Source organism: Rhamphochromis longiceps, linkage group LG6, assembly GCF_057381845.1.
Source record: "Rhamphochromis longiceps isolate RC_006_pf linkage group LG6, R_longiceps_female_GT1.1, whole genome shotgun sequence".
In the NCBI taxonomy this organism is placed as follows: domain Eukaryota; kingdom Metazoa; phylum Chordata; class Actinopteri; order Cichliformes; family Cichlidae; genus Rhamphochromis; species Rhamphochromis longiceps.
The window spans coordinates 15,883,934-15,907,258 of record NC_140562.1 but is presented as its reverse complement, the minus strand read 5'-3'; the positions used below and the strand labels follow the sequence as shown (position 1 = coordinate 15,907,258).

Genomic DNA, 23,325 nt, shown 5'->3' with positions numbered 1-23,325 from the left:
GGCAGGAGAATAAACCAGCTGTTCTCCACAGAACCAGCAAAGGTGTACTCTCAGTGGCTAGAGGATCTGAGGGCTGACCACAGCGACCTCCCTGAACAGGGTCCAGTAACCATCACAGTAGCAGATATCCAAGAAAGAGTCTCCAGTATGAAGAGTTGGACAGCACCAGGGCCCGACATGGTTCACGCCTACTGGCTGAAGAAGCTGACTGCACTCCACGAGCGTCTGGCAGCACAAATGAACCAGCTGCTAGTTAACGAGAGACACCCGGAATGGCTAACCGAAGGCCGGACGGTCCTGATCCCCAAGGACCCCAAGAAGGGACCGGTCCCCTCCAACTACCGACCAATAACCTGCCTCAGTACTACATGGAAGCTCCTGTCAGGCATCATATCGGCTAAGATGAACAGGCACATGGGTCAATACATGAGCGGGACACAGAAAGGAATTGGCAAGAATACCAGAGGCACAAAACACCAGCTACTGGTAGACAGAACAGTCAGCCGAGACTGCAAGACCAGACTGACCAACCTGTGCACTGCCTGGATTGATTACAAGAAGGCCTATGACTCAATGCCCCACAGCTGGATACTGGAATGCCTAGAATTGTACAAGATCAATGGGACCCTAAGAGCCTTCATCAGGAACTCAATGGGGATGTGGCGTACAACACTAGAGGCCAACTCCAAGCCCATAGCACAAGTCACCATCAAGGGCGGGATCTACCAAGGAGATGCTCTGTCCCCACTGCTGTTCTGCATAGGCCTGAACCCCCTCAGTGAGATCATTAACAAGACTGGCTACGGATACCGACTACGGAACGGAGCAGTTGTCAGCCACCTCCTGTACATGGATGACATCAAGCTGTATGCCAAGAGTGAACGAGACATCGATTCACTGATCCACACTACCAGGCTATACAGCAATGACATTGGAATGTCGTTCGGACTGGAGAAGTGTAGTCGGATGGTAACAAAGAGAGGGAAGGTAGTCAGAACTGAGGGGATTGAACTACCAGAAGGCAACATTGCAGACATAGAGGACAGTTACAAGTACCTGGGGATCCCACAGGCGAATGGGAACCATGAAGAGGCCGCTAGAAAAGCTGCAACCACCAAGTACCTGCAGAGGGTCAGGCAAGTCCTGAGGAGTCAGCTGAATGGTAAGAATAAGATCCGGGCCATCAACACGTATGCCCTGCCCGTGATCAGGTACCCTGCTGGGGTAATAGGCTGGCCAAAGGAGGAGATAGAAGCCACTGACATAAAGACAAGAAAGCTCCTTACCATGCATGGAGGGTTTCACCCCAAATCCAGCACCCTGAGGCTGTACGCTAAGCGGAAAGAAGGGGGCCGGGGACTGGTGAGTGTCAGCACCACAGTCCAGGATGAGACAACGAACATCCAAGAATACATTGGGAAGATGGCCCCAACTGACCGAGTGCTCAGTGAATACCTCAGGCAGCAGAAACCCAAGAAAGAGGAGGGAGACGAGGAACCATCATGGAAGGACAGGCCCCTGCACGGTATGTACCACCGGCAGATAGAGGAGGTGGCTGATATCCAGAAATCCTACCAGTGGCTGGACAAAGCTGGACTGAAAGACAGCACAGAGGCACTAATCATGGCAGCACAAGAACAAGCTCTGAGCACAAGATCCATAGAGGCTGGGGTCTATCACACCAGGCAAGACCCCAGGTGCAGGCTGTGTAAAGATGCCCCAGAGACAATCCAGCACATAACAGCAGGGTGCAAGATGCTAGCAGGCAAGGCATACATGGAACACCATAACCGAGTGGCCGGCATAGTGTACAGGAACATCTGTGCCAAGTATAACCTGGAAGTCCCGAGGTCAAAATGGGAGATGCCCCCAAGGGTGGTGGAGAATGACCGAGCTAAGATCCTGTGGGACTTCCAGATACAGACGGACAAAATGGTGGTGTCTAACCAACCGGACATAGTGGTGGTAGACAAACAGAAGAAGACGGCCGTAGTGATCGATGTAGCGGTTCCGAATGACAGCAATATCAGGAAGAAGGAACACGAGAAGCTGGAGAAATACCAAGGGCTCAGAGAAGAGCTCGAGAGGATGTGGAGGGTGAAGTTAACAGTGGTCCCCGTGGTAATCGGAGCACTAGGTGCGGTGACTCCCAAGCTAGGCGAGTGGCTCCAGCAGATCCCGGGAACAACATCGGAGATCTCTGTCCAGAAGAGCGCAGTCCTGGGAACAGCTAAGATACTGCGCAGGACCCTCAAGCTCCCAGGCCTCTGGTAGAGGACCCGAGCTTGAAGGATAAACCGCCCGCAGGGGCGTGCTGGGTGTTAGTTTATATATATATATGTATATATATATATGTATATATGTATATACATATATATATATATACACACACACACATATATATACATATATATACAGATATATTAGGGGTGCAACAATACACAAAATTCACGGTTCGGTTCGGTTCGATACTTTGGTGTCACGGTTCGATATTTTTTCGATACAAAAAAAATGTTCATGCCTTTTTAATTTGTCATTTATTAAATTTTCACGGCACATTCCGCACCACATCTCTGTGCGTTCATCATTTGTTTGAAGCCAGCTCACCTCCTGCAACTACTTTTCCGAGAATACGTGCTTCTTTTGTGGTTCGGACTCCTTCTGACATTTCTTTGGAGGTGGAGGAACATCACAGTAATTGCTTAAAGGAGCTTGCTTCTTCGACATCTTTAAGAGTTCTAAACAAATGTCTGTCCTCCTCCTGAAAATCTTATGTATGCAAACACGCGTTGCAACTTCTTATCTTGTGCCCGTTTTTTATTTTGACAGCGAATGCGCACCTGCGGACCACTTATGTGCAGCCCTGGTTATTTCGCTTGTCATATTGCAGCCACAGAAATTCTTTTGTCCATGAAGCCATAAAGCTGCACTTTCTTTTTGCCTTATAGTCTGATTTGTCATAACTTTTCCGTTTTGTGGTAAGTTTTTCTTTGGCTGTCACTTCTTCACCCTGACCTGTCTTATTTGGCTCAGCAGAACTAAAATATTGTGGCGAGCTCAGACAAGGAGGAGACGGAGGTATCGTTTGGTCTTGCTTCCCGTGAGCTAGCCAGGGAGCACAGCCGTTTATTGACATCTGCAGAAGAACACTGCCGCTAGCTAACTGCTCAGCGCGGCAACAGCACAGCAACAACAACAACAACAACAACAACAACACCACCACACAGGGCGCCCTCTGACCTCGGAAGGACACACCGTCGCAGCGAGAGGGCATCACCCGTCACTATGGCAACATAAACAAAACATAACTGTACAAACAGAACCCTGAACAGCCCTGACCCGCTACATAGCCCCCACCTAAGGGGTCAGTCGTCCCCGACGACCCCATTACCCCACACAAAGTCCTGCAAATGTCCAGGTGCCTTCTTTTGGCGCACCGGCCGGTCACGACCGGCGGGGTAAAAGTCACTCGGGTCAGAACATGGGGTGCCACCATCATCCCGCTTCTGACACCAATGTGGCGAGCTCAGACAAGGAGGAGACGGAGGTATCTTTTGGTCTTGCTTCCCGTGAGCTAGCCAGAGAGCACAGCCGTTTATTGACATCTGCAGAAGAACACTGCCGCTAGCTAACTGCTCAGCGCGGTAACAGCACAGCAACAACAACACCACCACACAGGGCGCCCTCTGACCCCGGAAGGACACACCGTCGCAGCGAGAGGGCATCACCCGTCACTATGGCAACATAAACAAAACATAACTGTACAAACAGAACCCCGAACAGCCCTGGGGCCCGTTCTTCGTACGTCGCTCACTACATCCAAGATCAAATGACACATCCAAGACCAAACCATCGCGCTAACCGTGAGCTCGCTAATCTGGTTCCCCGAACACACCTGCTGTTGACGATTAGTACAGCTGGACGCAGTAATGTGACATCACTGGGTGTCGTAAAAGGGGCTACGCATCGATAGTGGAAACATTGATCGGCAACCCTCTGATTGGTCGGCGAAAATGTCGACGGAGTGCGCTCGGTATTTTTCGGCAGCAGAGCAAGAACTCTTGAGTGAGGGATTTCAGGAGTTTCAGAGTTTAATCAGAACGCAAGGGAACACTGCAAAGGCTGCAAAAGCAAGGAGAGAGGGCTGGCAGAAAGTTGCTGACAAATTAAACTCGTAAGTAATTTAATAATAATAATAATAATAATAATAATGGATTGGATTGATATAGCGCTTTTCAAGGCACCCAAAGCGCTTTACAATGCCACTATTCAGTCACTCTCACATTCACACACTGGTGGAGGCAGCTACAGTTGTAGCCACAGCTGCCCTGGGGCAGACTGACAGAAGCCAGGCTGCCATATCGCGCCATCGGCCCCTCTGGCCAACACCAGTAGGCGGTAGGGTAGATTTATTATATTACACTATATTATCCAATATTATATTACATTATATTATAATATGTTATATTATATCCCCTTTCACATTAGAGCCACAACAGGACCCACTAGAACATGGGAACAGGTAAAAGTGAAATACAAGAATATTCTACAGAATGGTAATATTTATCACTTATATTGCTTTTCGTCTCTTGGAAAGAGACCCTGAAATAATCTGTTTGTTTATAACAGCAACCAAGAAAAGGGCAGAGCAAAAAAAAGACAGGTGGTGGTCCTGCACCCCCTCGTCAACAAGTTGGTTAAGTAAATAATATCCTCACGGGAAAATCGATATCTCTCTATGAGCACACTGTCGCGCTGAGCTAAAGGATCCTGTCTGTCCCGCAATATACGCTGAATTCTGAAAACTCTCCTTATCAATCTTGCACCTTCCGCAATGGGTGTCTCGCGTATACGGACAGGACATGGCTGCGACAGGCTTCCCAAATCCACCTTCGCTTTTATAGCCGTGGTCTCTCATCTTGATTACACAAAGTAATTTGCAATTGCTACTCTGAAATATGAATTACATCAGTAATAATCACATACATGTAATAGAATGTTAATAGTAGATTTCCCTTTTTTAGGAAATGACCTGTATGTATCTGTGTGAAATCAATAAATGGATCAGGTGCTGCATTGTCTTTAGTTACATTGATGTTATTTGTTTATGGTGAAACAGTGGTGGAATATCGCTGTTGCTTTCGTATAAATGAAGCGGACATACCTGCGTGGCCGCGATCTAATCCTGTTTACATAAAGTAAACCTGCTCCCGAGCAGGTTTACGCTTACGGCTCTGTTGCTATGACAGCAAGTCCCGGATGAGCTTCGGGGAACCGAACGATCCAAGATCACGCGAAATCGTCAACAATCAAATCCAGCTAACCTACTTAGCGAGGTACGAAGAACGGGCCCCTGATCCGCTACAATATATATCCTGCTGCTTTTACACACGCACTCACATAATGCTCAGCGATTCTCTGCACGATCAACCTCACATGTTTAAGCTTGCTGCGGGAGTTTTTACTTGTCATGTTTGCATAGTAAGCTAACGATTGATAAGACAACGTCAGAGGAATTGGTGCGCAAATTATCATCACTCACCAATCAGTGCTGTTGCTCTCTATACACAGTTCGCGCGATTGCAAAGTGAAAGCAAAAAAACAAGCGCAAATTCAAACGCGATTTCAATATGTCACATATTAGCAGTGGCTCACCGATGTCAATGACATAATTACCCAGCTACATTTCCGAAAGAATGCAAAAGCATTGACATAGATTTTTCCTTCCTACAATAGCCCGACGGGCAGGGTAGCCCGTCTGAAAAAAATCGCTAGCCCCAGGACGTCGGGCTAGCGATTTTGCAAGCCCTGTATCTGATTGAGGAATCACTCATCTTTGGAAAAGAGAGTTTATTACAGAGAAATGCCTCTTTCCAAAATAAAAGCTATACTATCCGCTTCTTCTGGGCTATATTCTCAGCAGCATAAGGAGAATCATGTGCTAACAGCTGTCTAAATGACTCGGCTAAAGTTAGTAGCATGCTTGTTGTTTTTGTCTTTGCACTAGGATGATGTAAATGTGCAGTCATATTCGTTGTGTTCCCACTAGTGCTTTCAGGTTAATCTCGTTGAAATGACCTTAACGCCACAACACGGCAAATCTCCGTTAACGAGCTACCGCCGATCGCCCTGTGCATGGGGCTAGACGGCCAACACGTTAACAAGCTAACTGCGCTAACACACTAGTTCCCACCTATGTAATTGAGCATTGCATGGCACATCCAACATACTGTTTTACTTTAGTCCATGACTCGCTTACCTTCAGGGTCATACGTCACATGAAAACCAAAATAATTCCAAACGCCAGATCTGAATGAGGGGGGGGGAGGGGGGGGTCCATGTTGCAAGGAGAGCTTAACTTCTGTCTTGCTAGCTTGCCCTGCGCTCTTCCTTCTGACTATGCTGTCTGTGTTGAGCGCTCAGTGGATCTGCGCTCGACAGTGCAGCCTAGGCGGAGTAGTCGAACGCAGATTCACTGAGCGCTCAACACAGACAGCATAGTCAGAAGGAAAGTTGATAAAAAAAATTACAAATGTTGTATTGTTCGATACATATGCGTACCGAACCGAAAGCACTGTATCGAACGGTTCAATATCGATACGAATATCGTTGCACCCCTAACATATATATATACATGGGGTGGGTGGCTGCTTCCAAATAGAGCACATTTCATTCATAATTATGTAAATCCAAGCCCATTATGTATATATGGTATATAGATGGCCAAGCTTGAAACCTGGATCCCCCGTAGCCGGTTACCAAGATTACGTGAAGTACCCTCAGAAGGTCTGCTAGATGATGTTAATGCAGCACTACGGGCAATACCTACAGCCACGATTACCGACACTAACAAGCTGATCTACAATACGGCAACAGTGATCAGTGAGATGCTTGGCTACAAGTTGAACAGCCACAAGGGGCAGTACCCTCCATGGAGAAGGAGGCTAGAGGGCAAGATCAAAGTAGCACGGAGGGAGGTTAGCCAACTAACGGAGTTGCAGAAAGGTGCGACAAATAAGGTGCCTAAGAAATACAGCAAGCTGTCCATACCTGAGGCCTTGGAAACTGCCAAGCAAAGACTCACAGCCTTGGCCAGCCGCTTGAGGAGGTACACCAGAGAGATCGAAGGCAGGAGAATAAACCAGCTGTTCTCCACAGAACCAGCAAAGGTGTACTCTCAGTGGCAAGGGAACAATAATAATAAGAGAACAGCACCACCAAGGCTGGAGACGGAGCAATACTGGAAGAGCATATGGGAGAAGGACGCAACCCATAACGGCAATGCTCAGTGGCTAGTGGATCTGAGGGAAGACCACAGCGACCTCCCTGAACAGGGTCCAGTAACCATCACAGTGGCAGATATCCAAGAAAGGGTCTCCAGTATGAAGAGTTGGACAGCACCAGGGCCCGACATGGTTCACGCCTACTGGCTAAAGAAGCTGACTGCACTCCACGAGCGTCTGGCAGCACAAATGAACCAGCTGCTAGTTAACGAGGGACACCCGGAATGGCTAACCGAAGGTCGGACGGTCCTGATCCCCAAGGACCCCAAGAAGGTACCGGTCCCCTCCAACTACCGACCAATAACTTGCCTCAGTACTACATGGAAGCTCCTGTCAGGCATCATATCGGCTAAGATGAACAGGCACATGGGTCAATACATGAGCGGGACACAGAAAGGAATTGGCAAGAATACCAGAGGCGCAAAACACCAGCTACTGGTAGACAGAACAGTCAGCCGAGACTGCAAGACCAGACTGACCAACCTGTGCACTGCCTGGATTGATTACAAGAAGGCCTATGACTCAATGCCCCACAGCTGGATACTGGAATGCCTAGAATTGTACAAGATCAATGGGACCCTAAGAGCCTTCATCAGGAACTCAATGGGGATGTGGCGCACAACACTAGAGGCCAACTCCAAGCCCATAGCACAAGTCACCATCAAGGGCGGGATCTACCAAGGAGATGCTCTGTCCCCACTGCTGTTCTGCATAGGCCTGAACCCCCTCAGTGAGATCATTAACAAGACTGGCTACGGATACCGACTACGGAACGGAGCAGTTGTCAGCCACCTCCTGTACATGGATGACATCAAGCTGTATGCCAAGAGTGAACGAGACATCGATTCACTGATCCACACTACCAGGCTATACAGCAATGACATTGGAATGTCGTTCGGACTGGAGAAGTGTAGTCGGATGGTAACAAAGAGAGGGAAGGTAGTCAGAACTGAGGGGATTGAACTACCAGAAGGCAACATTGCAGACATAGAGGACAGTTACAAGTACCTGGGGATCCCGCAGGCGAATGGGAACCATGAAGAGGCCGCTAGAAAAGCTGCAACCACCAAGTACCTGCAGAGGGTCAGGCAAGTCCTGAGGAGTCAGCTGAATGGTAAGAACAAGATCCGGGCCATCAACACGTACGCCCTGCCCGTGATCAGGTACCCTGCTGGGGTAATAGGCTGGCCAAAGGAGGAGATAGAAGCCACTGACATAAAGACAAGAAAGCTCCTTACCATGCATGGAGGGTTTCACCCCAAGTCCAGCACCCTGAGGCTGTACGCTAAGCGGAAGGAAGGGGGCCGGGGACTGGTGAGTGTCAGCACCACAGTCCAGGATGAGACAACGAACATCCAAGAATACATTGGGAAGATGGCCCCAACTGACCAAGTGCTCAGTGAATACCTCAGGCAGCAGAAACCCAAGAAAGAGGAGGGAGACGAGGAACCATCATGGAAGGACAGGCCCCTGCACGGTATGTACCACCGGCAGATAGAGGAGGTGGCTGATATCCAGAAATCCTACCAGTGGCTGGACAAAGCTGGACTGAAAGACAGCACAGAGGCACTAATCATGGCAGCACAAGAACAAGCTCTGAGTACAAGATCCATAGAGGCTGGGGTCTATCACACCAGGCAAGACCCCAGGTGCAGGCTGTGTAAAGATGCTCCAGAAACAATCCAGCACATAACAGCAGGGTGCAAGATGCTAGCAGGCAAGGCATACATGGAACGCCATAACCAAGTGGCCGGCATAGTGTACAGGAACATCTGTGCCGAGTATAACCTGGAAGTCCCGAGGTCAAAATGGGAGATGCCCCCAAGGGTGGTGGAGAATGACCGAGCTAAGATCCTGTGGGACTTCCAGATACAGACGGACAAAATGGTGGTGGCTAACCAACCGGACATAGTGGTGGTAGACAAACAGAAGAAGACGGCCGTAGTGATCGATGTAGCGGTTCCGAATGACAGCAACATCAGGAAGAAGGAACACGAGAAGCTGGAGAAATACCAAGGGCTCAGAGAAGAGCTCGAGAGGATGTGGAGGGTGAAGGTAACGGTGGTCCCCGTGGTAATCGGAGCACTAGGTGCGGTGACTCCCAAGCTAGGTGAGTGGCTCCAGCAGATCCCGGGAACAACATCGGAGATCTCTGTCCAGAAGAGCGCAGTCCTGGGAACAGCTAAGATACTGCGCAGGACCCTCAAGCTCCCAGGCCTCTGGTAGAGGACCCGAGCTTGAAGGATAAAACCGCCCGCAGGGGCGTGCTGGGTGTTTTTTTTTTTTATATATATAATGTATGTATGTATGTGTATCTTTTTACGCCATTTATTTTAATTCTTTTTTTGACTGCATTTTCCCTCTGTTCAGCACTTAAGCCGACACTTGATGTCTTGTAAGTGTGGTGTACAAATAAAGCTGACTTAAGTGTCCAAATATATATGGACCTAACTGTATCTTTGGCCCTCATATTGAGAGTTCCTGTGGAAAACTGCAGAATACATATGCAACACTTGGAGTCAATTAAAAATGGTTTACATTCTTAATTGTAATTGCTGTTAATCATAGAATGATGATGATGAACCAGGTCTTATGTAGTAATAGAAGGTCTTGAAATTGTTTCTCAATCAATAGCCCAATTATATTTGTATCTCTGAACTAATGGACTATAAACAAAAGTGGCTGTAATTCCAAAAGCAATTTATGCAATTCTTTTGTTAGAGTTTGGGCCTGCATTCACCCTGTGGTGTTGGGGAATTATGAACACATAAAATGATCATCATTGATTCAGGAGTCATGGAATAGCATCTGGAAAGTGTCTGATAAGCCATTGCTTTATTTTTTAGAATGAGAATTAAAATATCCTCAGGTACCCCGAAACCCCAGAAACAGCCCAAACCTAAATATGCAATCTGTTTCAGTCTTATATACTATATTTTTATGTATGTTTGCACATTTCAGTAAATTACTTCATTTATATGAAAAAAAATATTATATAAATGATGGATGGTTTCTTTTCTAGATATGTGTGTTCACAGACCTATATTTAAAATTAACATGTTGAAATTTAGAAAGTGCTTTTTTTATTTCAACTATATGTAATGCTAGTCAGTGAATGACTATAATCATGATTTATTTGATCAATGAATAACTAAGTGATAAAAATATACATTACATGAAGTAAACCTGAATCATATCATATCCCAGTGCTAAGAGATCAAGTACATACACTCATCTGTAAATAAACTCATGTGATCCTTTACGTTGTAAGTTCAACAGATCTGATACAGATATTAGTTACAGCATTTGTAACTATGGTGAAGGTTTATAGCGCTCACACTTCTCTCCTGTCAGATGAGGGTCGCAGATCAGAGTATAATGAAGCGCAAAGCGACCTCCACTGGATGGGCATCTAAATGTGTTGCTCCCCGCCCACAGGTCTTTCTGACATGATACTAAAAGATCATCATAGGATGGGTCCTCGTCCCAAATCTGGACCTCCAAAAGTGACTCTGTGTTTACCTTGATAAGAAAAAAAAATTAAAACAAGATGTGATTTACTCATACTTTAAATATTCAGCTGAGATTTGGGGGTTATAGAAATGGTGAGAAGAGCAGACCTAAAGGGCAAAATATTTAATCACACTGATTCTTGAAAGCATACTCTTTGCACAATTACACATGAATGCTCTCATACACACCCCAAATTAGAAGGTCTGTTTGATGAATTGTGATACCAAAATATAGCTGTCCCATTGTAAAGTAAAACCTTGTGCAGTACAGCAAACAAATAGGTAATACAGATACAGAGACAAAGCTGCTCTGAGCACAGAATTGCATTGTACCATATTATCTGTGGATCTGTCTATGGTGCTGGATGCAGTGGATCATTAATTGCTGCTGAATAAACGTATTAATGCTTGTGTTCATTCTAAGGCTGCTATTTGGTTCAGAATTTTCCCTATGAATACAATTCAGTGTGCCGATGTCATAAAAAAGACCATTTATCTGATTTCTTAAGCTCCCACGGGATTGCACAGTGCATGCTTGGAAATAAACAAATATGGCAAATCATTTTAAACTGATTTTGTTCTTTATGTTTATAAATTATTTGGGTATGGGCATCCCCAAAAAACTAGTCTATGATGACAATACTGCTGTTTTTACACTTGATTCCTCAGTGGTGCAGGAAGTGCAAGAACTTCAGACTGTATTTCACACCCTGCTCTCCTGTATTTAAAGCCATTTTTGTAATGTTCCCAAAACAGTTTACAGTTTTTTCTGAATGCTTAAACCCTAACTGTGATTCCTGTAGCACAATCTCTAAAACTATTCAGACTTATAGCAAAACCACTCACTGAGTTTGCAAAACTAAAAGCACAAAAACTGCTTTGCACTCAGTTTGCAATTTTGTAACACACACTTTGCAAAACTGTAGGCACAATCCACTGCACAACACTCAATTACCAAATTTCCAGCACACTCCTAGCAAAAGTATACACATGTATGGCTATCATTAACACTAATTTGCCAACTGTCTGGCACACTTTCACATGTGAAAACTTTTTTAGATAATTAGTTCACTTTGCAATCAGCCTAAGCACTATAATACAGGTAAGCTGTGTGTGCGGAGTACAATGGAGGGAGCAGAAAGAGTGAGAAGTAGAGGAGGCCGAGGAAGAGGACGTGGAGGTGAAGAAGTAGGATGAAGAGGACGACAAGGACAAGGAGGAGCAAGAGGAAGATGAGGAGGGGGGAGAGGAAGGGTAGGAAGAGTAAGAAATAGAATTGCTGATGACATCAGAGCTACAATAGTGGACCATGTAATCAACCGTGGAATGACCCTGAGGGTAGCTGGCCAACGGGTCCAGCCTAACTCGAGCCGCTACACTGTAGCAAGTACCATAAGGACATCTTGAAATGAGAATCGGTTAGTACAGTCACTTCGCACAAAGATTTGTAGCACTGCCATATGCCAATGAGAAACACACCAATACCATTGATGTAAAAATACTGAAATTGTTACTTTACAGAATTGCTAGATGACCAGATGCTGGGGGCAGAGGAAGCATGTTCACTGCAGACCAAGTAACCCATATAGTCATTATGGCTGTTTGATACGGAAACACCATTTTTACGAAGGTGTGAAGAGTTAATCTAGCTGTGTTTGCTTTTGCAAGAGAACTACAATGTTTTGATTATTGGGTGACAGGTTTTCTTACTTGTGTGAAGAGTTTTGCAAAATTAGCCAATAGTTACAAAAAATGTGCTTAAGCAATCAGAAAAAACTGTAAGACTCAAAAGCTCACTTCACACTGAACACAGGAAGAGTGACTGTCAAAAAAAAACAGGAGTCTGTTGGTTGAGAAAAAGACATTTCACAGATTCTGATGTGTCGCGTCCAAGCTTTGTGTTTACATCTTTGTGCAGAATCCGTTTACCTGGGCCCTATTTCAGGAAGCCGGTTTAGAAAACAGAGTGAAAAACGATACTCAGGGTTGAATAACCCCGAACTGTCCAACTCGGAATATTCGGTTTCAGAAAGGCTGATAACAATTAGTTCAATCAACGCGGAGTTGCTTTAACCCCAAGTTAAGCGCACGCACGAGGATACATAAAGCCCTGATTAGTGGAGCACAGATTAAGCGAGTCACCATGGAGACGGAGGGAAAGAAGGCGCGGTCAATGTATTTTACAGCGCTTGAGGCCGAAATTCTGATGGCAGTATAGGGCTTTGGAGCGTGATGTCACGGGGGTGGGCGATAACATGCAAATTTTGCGGAAAAAAAGTAACACAGCCTCAGCTGCAAAAGAAAGGGAGCATGCATGGCAAAACATGGCCGACAGAGTCAATGCATGAGTGTTAATTTAAACATTGATCTAGGGATTTCCACCCATTTAACACGTTATTTTATTATATTTTATTTTATTTTTTATTTCATACATTTTATTTTGTGATGTGATGTGAGCGCAGGTGCAACCCAACAGGCCCCAAACGTTCCTGGCAGCAAGTAAAAATGAAATATAAAAATATAGTCCAAACAGGTAAGGTGTAATTGTATTATGAGCCATAGTGCTTGGTCTGTTTGTCCGATGTAAATCAATTGCAGTTAGAGGCTACATTAATTTTCTTTCTGTAAGCACTTATTGAAATTATCTGAGCACATTACAAGTACATATTTGCTTACTCTGTATGCTCAAATGTGACCCGTTATAGCCAACAGAAAAAAAGTGGAGGCCTGAAAAACAGGTGGGGGTCCTCCACCACCACCACTCACAGAGGCTGAGCAGTTGGCTTCCACATTTGTGATAATGTTGGCAGCATCACATATGATCTTCACAGTGCAGAGAACACAAATTAGCATCCATTACTATAATGAAATAATTTGTTAGTTTGAAATGCTACAGGGAACTATGTACCTGTACATTAATGCTGTGGAAAGACTTCCTGTTCACATAGTCTCCTTCATTTACTGAAGGAGCAATGATTGGAATGTGAGTGCCATCTATACAGCCAATCACGCCTGGGAACCGTGAGAATAAATGTAAAATTTAAGTAGTAGTTCAAGTATCACCACATCATGAATTAAGTTTTGTTCATCCTGATACCTGCAATTTTGTGGCATCCCTCTTTGATAAATCTTGTGGGTCTATGACCGGGGAACACCACAAACGAGTACAGGAGACGTTTCAGTGCAACTGTAACATTCCTGACTGCCCGACAGACGGTAGCCTTGGAAACGTGCTCAGCGTCACCAATATTATACAGAAAGCTCCCGTTTGCAAAATACCGAAGTGCAATACAAATAATATGTACAGAACTGAGACAATGTCCGCGATGTGTCACATGAGCAATATTAGGCCTGAGGATGTTATTCAAATAAATTATAGATTGTGCTGAAAAACGGTAACGTTCACACAGGAAATCATCAGGAAATGATAAAATGTCCAAACGCGCTCTAATCACTCTCTCCCGGCGGAGAGCTCTGCGGAGAATTTGGGCTTCAACATCTACTGGCTCTTCAAGGAAGGGGCATGCCATGTCTGACACTTCCTACAGTCAGGTTTCCGACAAAGAGGCGGAGAAAGTTAGGGTTAGTTGAAGTAAACCTGCTAGGGGGCAGGTTAGCTTCACGGAGTGTGTTGTCATAGTAACTCGCTCAGAATTAATCTAAACTCGCTTTGTGAAACCGAAAACCCAGAGTTTTCGTTAACTCAGGGTATACTTACTCAGATTTTGCTCTAAACCGGCTTCCTGAAATAGGGCCCTGCTCTCACTGTTTTAGCTGTTTGGTGGTTGTTGAAATAGTTTTGTGAGTTTTAACCTGAGATTCTGGCATTTCTGGCAAAATACATTTAGATTTAAAAATTGATTCAGGATTTAATGAATATTGTGTTATTTAAGCTAAAAATTGATTTTAATTGGAAAATCCCAAACTGAGAGTGAGAAAGTGAGAGACCTGAACACACACACAGAGGAAGACGTAAAGACAGATGACATGACAGACTCTCATGAGAGACAAAGACACAAAAGGGGCCTAGTTGACAAGAACAAAATAAACCAGAATATGAATATAAACTTGGAGACACAACAAGAAGTAAACTCAAGACTAAAATGTATAAAACTTAAATCATTAAAACCCAAAGAACGAATCAAATAGAAAATAAGCTAAAATATCTGGGTCATAGACCCAGACATCTGACAATAAGATATTTTTGACAATTAAATATACAGAAAGAAATAATTATAGGATAAAAAGACACAAATATGAAAAACAGCTTTAATCTTCCTTAAAAAAGTTTACTGACCGTGCCGAGCAAATAGTCACCAGTCCAAGTAGGGTAGTTTGACTCGATCATTTCAGTCCTGCCTCTGACGGAATCAATCTTTAATACAACATAGCTGTGAAGAAGTAAAGAAACAAAGAGGACAAGTTGATTAAATATTACTGCTTGAAGGAAATGCTTTTAGCATTGTGAAGCATCCTGTGCAAGAAGTTCACAGGCATGAAGAGGGCAGAGTAGAACAGGCGATAAAGAAAAGAGAAAGCTAACAAACCATTTGGGTTAAAAAAAATTTAAATCTGCCAAAGCAATCAAGAAGCAGCTAAGCAGCAAGGTAACAAGGTACAGTTAGATCCATAAATATTTAGAAAAAGACAGCTTTTTTCCATTTTTGGTTACCACGTTACCACAATAAACTTTAAATGAAACAACTGAGATGCAGTATCTGAATAAAAAGATTGCAGAAAATGTGAGAAACTAAAGCATGTTGTTAACACAATCCCTTCATTTCAGGGGCTCAAAAGTAAGTGGACAAATTAAATAACTCAAGATAAAATATTTGTTTCTAATACTTGGTTGACATCACCAGATACAGGATTTCCTTCTTTTTAATGCTCTTCCAGGCCTTTACAGCAGCAGATTTCAGTTGCTGTTTGTTTGTGGGTCTTTGTGTCCAAAGTTTAGTCTGTCTGAAGTGAAATGCTCACTTAGGTTGAGATTACTTGACCGACTTAGCCGTTCAAGAATATTCCACTTTTTCGCTTTAATAAACTGCTGGGTTGCTTTGGCTGTAGGGTTTGAGCCATTATTCATCTGCATTATGACACGTAGAATAGGGTGAACAAGTGGGTCTTTAACTTAGCTTTGAAAAAAGAAAAAGCATGGTCCCAACAGTTTTTCTCCTGGCTTTAGGAAACTTTAGAAGGCCAGAGTATTGAGATTGGAGAGCATGGGAAGGAACATAGAGGTGCCAAGTTCAGAGAGATATGAGGGTGCCAAACCATTTAAACCCTTGTAGGTGAGCAACAGCACCTTAAAATCTTCTTAAACCTGACAAGGCACCCAGTAAGAGATTTCAGTACCGGAGTAATGTGCTCATATTTCCCAGTTTTGGTTAAAATGTGAGCAGCTGCATTTTGTACCATCTGTAAACGTCAAAAACTTTTCTTTGGTAGCCCAGAAAGGACAGCGTTACAATAATTAATGCGTGAAGACACAAATGCACGGACAAGAACCTCTGGAGTGTCAAGTTATGAAACTCGTATGATTTTAGCGATGCTTCTTAGGTGATAAAAGGCAGTCCTTGAATACCCGTCCATCTGAAACATGTTTTGGACACCACTGTAAAAATGGTTAACTTTGTGAAAGCCAGGCTCCAATGCAACAAATAAGCAGGGAACATGAGACTTTATTACTGCACAGAGAGGTTCACTGGCTATCAAGAAAGTGCTGACCCATTTCTTTGAGCTGAGGGATGAACTTAAAGTTTTCTTCTGTAACTATCCCTCTGAGCTGCCTGAACATTTGCATAATGAAGAGTACCTTACGTGCCTGGCTTATCTGTGGCTTACACATTTTCTTGTCTGAACAAGCTCTGTCTCGGATTACAAGGTGTTTCTGCAACCATATTCAATGTTCAGAATAAAGTTGAGGCCCTGATAAAGGAGTTAAACCTTTGGAAGAACTCCATGGACACAAACAACACAGAAGTCTTTCCCGTGCTGCATGATTTTCTGTGCTTAAATGATCTCACACTCACACAGTGTGAAGCACAACTGTAACATGCACCTTGAGGAGCTGGTGGCACAGTTATGCCAATACTTTCCAGAAACGGAAGGGTCAAATGACTGGATGTGTCACGTATTCAAGGCCATGCCTACTTTATTATCAGTGGCTGACCAGGATAGCCTGATTGAGATCGCCTGAGATAGGTTTCTAAAAGTTGAATGTGCTCAAAAGACCCTGGCAGATTTCTGGATAGTACTGTGCACTGAAAACCCTGCGTTGGCTAAGCGTGCTGTCAAGACTGATGCCTTTGGCCACCACATACTTATGCAAAAGTGGGTTTTCTGCTTTAACAAACATGAAAACAAAATACAGAAGAAGACTTTCTGTGGAAAACAATTTAAGACCTTTCCCAAATTGAGCCAAACATTTAAGAGCTGTGTGCCTGTGCTCAAGAACATCCATCACATTAAATAAAGTTCTGTATAATGAAAGTTCACATCTTGTCTGTATGCTCTCGATTCTAATAAATCTTTTGATACACAGCTAGTATTAAGTAGGAAAGTCATTATCTTTAGGTGGGCGATAGAACACTGTAATTAGAATCACATCATATAAGGCTTATGTGATTTACTCATGAAAGTGGCCACTTTCATATATTGTTCTAGTAAGTATACAAGTTTCATTTATATGATTTTTTTAAGGGATCTTATGTCTGTTTTCACTCTTGTATGCTTTTCATACAAGTTTCACACAAGACAGATATAAACTTTAGAAGATTTATATACATCTTTTCCATTTGGGTTTGCATGTGGCGATAGAAGCTTTGGTGCAGACAATGATGAGTGGGTAAGATGACCAAATCAATACCTAAGACTGAATCACCTTGAATGGGGAACCTCAACATCACTGGGTAAAATGCCATTTTGATACACCAACAGAAAACGTATAGTTCAGGTAACCTGCATGCCTTTGCACTTTAAAGACACTGGCGTACTTGAAGGACACATGAACACATACAGCGATCCACAGCTAAGACTTGTGCACAGAAATCTGCAGTGACTGTACATGTAAACATTTTTAATTGCTTCATTCAACAACCTGACTTTACATGAACGGCTGACAAAATGAAAGTTATCTCTTTCCAGACTGGAAGAGGAAAGTGGTAGCACACAGTGTGCATTGACTTTCCTTGTGCAGGTACATGACAAACAGCAACAGTCACCTACTTTCTTAAATCCACTCACTCTCACAAGCTCAGTCATAGTGGCTCTGTTGCTTACTAATCACTGTCTAACCACTGTAAATTCACTGTAACTGCCATCTCCTCATAAAATGTTTGTTAAACTGACCAAGCTTACATAGACTGGATATAACTACCAATTCAAGCTGTGTAGATCATTTATCTATTTTAGCCCCAAATGTTCCTAACAAACAGTACAGGATTGTCCCTGGTGACTATAGTTACACAAATGTAATCTACAATCTCAGTACATATATATATTACAGATGATTTTAACAATGATTCAAGTAGCTGAATTCTTGAAACTGAACCAAAATGATGCTCCTTGTACTTTCCTATATTTATTAGGGCATATTATTAGGGCAAAGCATCGTGCCAAAGCAGTGGGTAGCACATGAGATGTGAGCCCACTGAGGTGGGATACAGGCCAGTCCTTCTGCAGGGACACAAACTGTGAATTTAATTATCCTGGTTTTGGATAAGGAAACAACTCAAGATGTCCTGGTATTCTGAGAATTTAAAAACATTCTATCAACTTTCAGGTCCTGACCTCAGCTTACTCACCTGTCAGACGTACCCCAAGTGTCTCCCGACAGATCCCAGGCTTGAATTTTGTTCACAACCAGTACTCCCCTCTTATGCTTTATAGGACAGCACTTTGTATCCAGGTTATCAAGGTCCTGACAAGTTGGGTTTTTTTCTAAGGAAAGCGCGATGTTATCAAATAAGTACTCATTCAAGGCAGTCTTTACCCCTTCCTTTTTTGCCTCAGTTGGCATCAGCTCATACAGTGCCAGAAGGGAGTACGAAAGAGTATCTGGGAGATTCTTCAAGCTGTTCAGCCAGTTTCTGAAGCCCACGGAGTCATCAACATTGAGGGCAAAATCCCCTGACCAATCATTGCCTCCTATCACCTCAGTGTGGTGTTGATGGAGACCAGCACCATACCTAGTAGTGTAATCCTGGTTTTGTAGGACCTTCATACAAGACTGTTCAACACTATATACTTTTTCCTTCCCCAAGCCAACCGAAAATCCCTTCGATAAACAGGCGTGAACCTGAAAGAGAGAAACACAAATGCCATGTATTTAATAGCTATATTTCGGTATTTTATTGCTGCTTTTCCTAAAATAATGGTTTTCTCCACCACTTATCATTGGCAGCTAGAAGAAGATTTTTGGTAAAATAGTAGATATTTAACTATAGACATAATAAAATTTTACAATTCTTCAGTCAGGAAGCAATGCAGAAAATTAAAGACATTTATGTTTTGATCTGATCCAGTTTATCTTGTTTTATAGCAGAAGATGTTTTTTCCTTCATCATACTCAGCATGTTATATGACAGAATACATTAGATTTTGTCTGGAAAAGATCATCTAACTGAAGGTCTAACTGATCTGCGTATACTTTATTTAGAATAAGATTTTTTAATAAGGTTACTGAGGGCAAAGAACAATTACATACAGAACTAAAATCATTATTGAGCTTGCATTGTTTTCAATGTGCACCACTATTCATAGTTGGATTTGTTGGATGTGAAATTCCACAATGATTGAATGTAATTTAAACAATTTAGTTTAATCATCGACTAGACACAGACTAGACACAGACGACTGCCATCACTGTAAATCTGTGCGCACCGGGTCTTTCATGGCAGTGGTAACGTAATGTGTGTAAATGAAGTGTGTGCAGTCTGTGGGCAGGCACATCTGCTTCATGTACATGTACCTCATGTGAGTTGAACTTGTTCAGGGTGGACAAACAGGTTCGTGCAGCTGTGATTCTTCTTAGTTGGCCCCCAAGGAAAACCTGCAATTTGGTATATTGTTATCTTTTTAAAAAAGTGTGTGTGTGTGTGTGTGTGCGTGCGTGCGTGCGTGCGTGCGTGCGTGCGTGCGCACGTGCGTGTGTGTCTTAACCTTGTGGATGTAGTGCGTGCCATAGGTTTTTATCAGTCTGTCATACTGATCACTGGTGGAGGAATTGTAGTGACTTGGCAGATTGTCCACATCCCTCTTGAACTCTGGGCTTAAAGGTGGTCTGCTTGCTACACGGAAACTAGACACAAAGAGACTAATTAGGTAATTATCTTAACTGAAACAAACTAACTGACAGGAACTTATTTTCAGAGCCTACCTATAATATTTGCAGGTGATGCCATGTACACTGAAGGTGTACCGATCCTCTTCAGCCCTGGCTACAGCAAATTTAAATGCTTCGGAACGTGTTCCTCCCACAAACAAGCGATCACCCAGAACTATATTCAAATTTAGGCCATCGTGATCAAGCACAGCCTGCATTACATACATTATAAGTTACATCAATTAGGGGAACGTAACATAATCACTTCTTTTTTTTCTAGGTTCCTTTGTTCAGATGCTGTATCTCATTTGTCATGGATTCCTGATCACATTATTAAAAGAAAATTATATTTTTCATTTAACAACAGATACGTTTTAGCATTGGGTGAAATTAAATATGTTGAGATATGAAATATTTAAGATTTCATGTTTTCTTTAGTGCCATGCTGGAGATTAAAAAAAATCAGCAAGCAGTGTTTTATTATTTAATTGACTAAAGTATTAATTGTATGTCAATAATAGGTGTAATATGTTTCATACCGTCATCAGTGAGCTGTGGATACAATGCAAAGGAAGGGATCTCTGTTAAATTTCACTACTGATTTCTTCAAACAGTTTATCAAATTTTCTGTTCATAAATCAACAGAGGATGTTAATGGGACATTTAGCTTTTACACTTTATTAAAGATATTAAAGACAAATTAGGATCCAGAAGAATATTGTTACATTATTTTATTTGTCCATGGCAAATTTGATGCTAGCTTTTATGGTGAGGCACAAGTCTGTGTTACATAAAAGACATGAAGGCTGTTAGTCTTTTAGTAATTATAACATGTTATAATACTATACCCAACATTGTCGTGTACACTGCTGTCAACCGGAGTGCTGCACTGGCTGAATGCACGCCAGTCCACTACAGAGACTGGCACCTGAAAATAGAAGACAGAATACCATGATTAATAAGTACAAGCTATGTGTAAGCCATGTTTAACTCACTGCACAGAATTATTTATTTTACTTTCTGCAGCCTGTTGCCTTGAAGGGGGTTGGTACAGAGAGTACAGTGGCCGTTTGGAGTCATGTAGGTCCTCACATCAACCACATAGGCTGATGTTCGCCTCAGGGTGACCAAGTCGAATCCCTCCCCCACCAGGTTGTGACCTGGTACAAAGGGAGCAGACTCGCACTCGCTGTTGTTCCCAGTTTGACAGGAGAGAACAGGGGAGATGTATGACAGAAGGAGGATCAGGCAGAGAGGAGGTGGGGTTGAAAAGAAGAGCATGGCTTCAGTCACAGACTGAAAGGTGGGAGAGAGAAGGATTTTCATTTAGCTCCATATTTTCTTTTAGACAGCAACACATATTTCGTAACTTTAGTTTTGTACCCAAAAATGCATATCTATGAAATATACTAAAGTTGAAATTTGTGGGATTATTTTTCTGATAAAACATCTTTGGGTTGAATTAGAGCAGATACTGCAAGTCAGTGTCTGACAAATGCATTTCCGGAAGATTGGATATAAATTACCATAAAAGCATTCCGAACCTGGTGGAAAGTCTTCCTAGAAGAGTTGAAGCTGTTATAGATGAAAAAGGGTGTGCTGAAACCAAACTAAGCTTAAGCTCAATTTAAACATATTATCCTGTATATGAAAAAATCTTTTAATCTTTTCACTGTATTTGTAACAATAGTTCAAATTCATTTCCAAAACAGCTGGGAAGCTGTGTACAATTTAATGAAAGCAGAGTGAATACCATTTAAACTCTATGCTTAACTGAAAATAGTAAATGTACCATATTTAAAAGACTGAGACATGTTTTATGTAAAAAAATATAAAATTTACTTTCATGCCAGAAACACGTGTTAAAAAATTATGGACAGCACATGCAGCATGTGTTGCATCACCTCATCTTTCAATAGCACTCTTTGTTTTTGGGTTTTGAAATCCAAATATTTTTTGTTCACTAGTTGGTTTTGTCATATTTTCTGAAAGGGTTTCTGCTGCCAGATAGTTTGGCATCTCCTCAGTCATTTTTTGCATTGCTTTGGGTGATAAGTCTGGACTCCTGGCAGGTCCATTTGAAACCCTGAGTCTTTCACTAAGAGTCACGCTGTTGTAATCGGTTCAGACTGTTCTCAGCTAAAGCTACAGATAACAAAATTTTATCTGTTGTGAGCCTAACATTGCGTGCCAGAACAAAAACACTTGGCCCAAAGACATGGAGCCAGGTCAGGCCAAGTTGGCATATGATTGGCTGAGAGGTAAATTTGCAATTTGCAGTGCTGGCCGACAGATCAAGTGTAGTAGACTCGGCTGAGTGTGTAGCGAAGGATTTGCCTGAGGAGTGATCCACTGGACTACTGGCAGTGGATCCAACAACCCACCACCAAACCTGAAACGCACCCAAATTCCAGATCCAGCTCGTTAGCAGTTCTACTGGAAGGCAAAATCCCTTTATTTTGTTAATATCCTTCCACTTGCCAGAGAACCACTCAGAATGAGGTTATGTGTGCTAATAGATAACTTAAATAAATGTAATTAGTACTCACGTTCTCATGAACTGGCAAGCTGTTATGAAAAACGCATCCAAATGCAAAGTGAAATTCTGTTCGTGAACTGCAGCAGCGGCAGAATTTAAAGTCTGCCACAGGTGTTAAAGTCCAACAGCAGCATTCAAATTAACGCTTGCGTCACTCAGGATATTTACATTCATTGAATTTTTTTAAAGTGATTTTTGCTGTCTCAAAGTTGTTTCCTCTCAGATACTTCAATTTAAAGAAAAAGTGAATTGCAGGTCAATGAACACTGAACATCTTAAGACTAAAAAAGTCCTTGCAGTGTGTGTGTGTGTGTGTGTGTGTGTGTGTGTGTGTGTGTGTGTGTGTGTGTGTGTGTGTGTGTGTGTGTGCGCGCGTGTCACACTGGCTCTTTCATTTGCACTAGTTAATTGGTCTTTCATTTAAGTTTTCTTTTCAAAATGGCCACCAGTAATCATAATAATGATTTTTTTTAATGTGAATAAACTTGTAATGTGAAAAAACATATTAATTAACTAAAATAAAAATAAGAACTAGACTAGACTTTTGACATTTCTGAAAATGTAATTAACTGAAACAATTTTGTAAGATTGGAGAACTAAAAAAGCAAAATAAAATAAAAAATAAATATAGGGAATATTCTTAGTTTTACCATCTGTTAGTTTGGT

General features: G+C 42.7%; 1 protein-coding gene across 1 annotated transcript; it reads right to left on the bottom strand.

The window, feature by feature from the left end:
• Nucleotides 1–2,376: 2,376 nt before the first annotated feature.
• On the bottom strand, nt 2,377–22,728 carry LOC146667725 (perforin-1-like). The gene is made up of 10 exons (XM_085409400.1): nt 22,670–22,728; nt 21,138–21,416; nt 20,969–21,048; nt 20,660–20,672; nt 20,175–20,332; nt 19,958–20,096; nt 19,767–19,847; nt 18,601–19,094; nt 15,093–15,186; nt 2,377–10,805 (listed from the first exon to the last, which is right to left on the bottom strand). The coding sequence occupies exons 2-10, from the start codon at nt 21,399–21,401 to the stop codon at nt 10,596–10,598; spliced, it is 1,533 nt and encodes a 510-aa protein (XP_085265526.1). The 5' UTR covers nt 21,402–21,416; nt 22,670–22,728; the 3' UTR covers nt 2,377–10,595.
• Nucleotides 22,729–23,325: the final 597 nt, after the last annotated feature.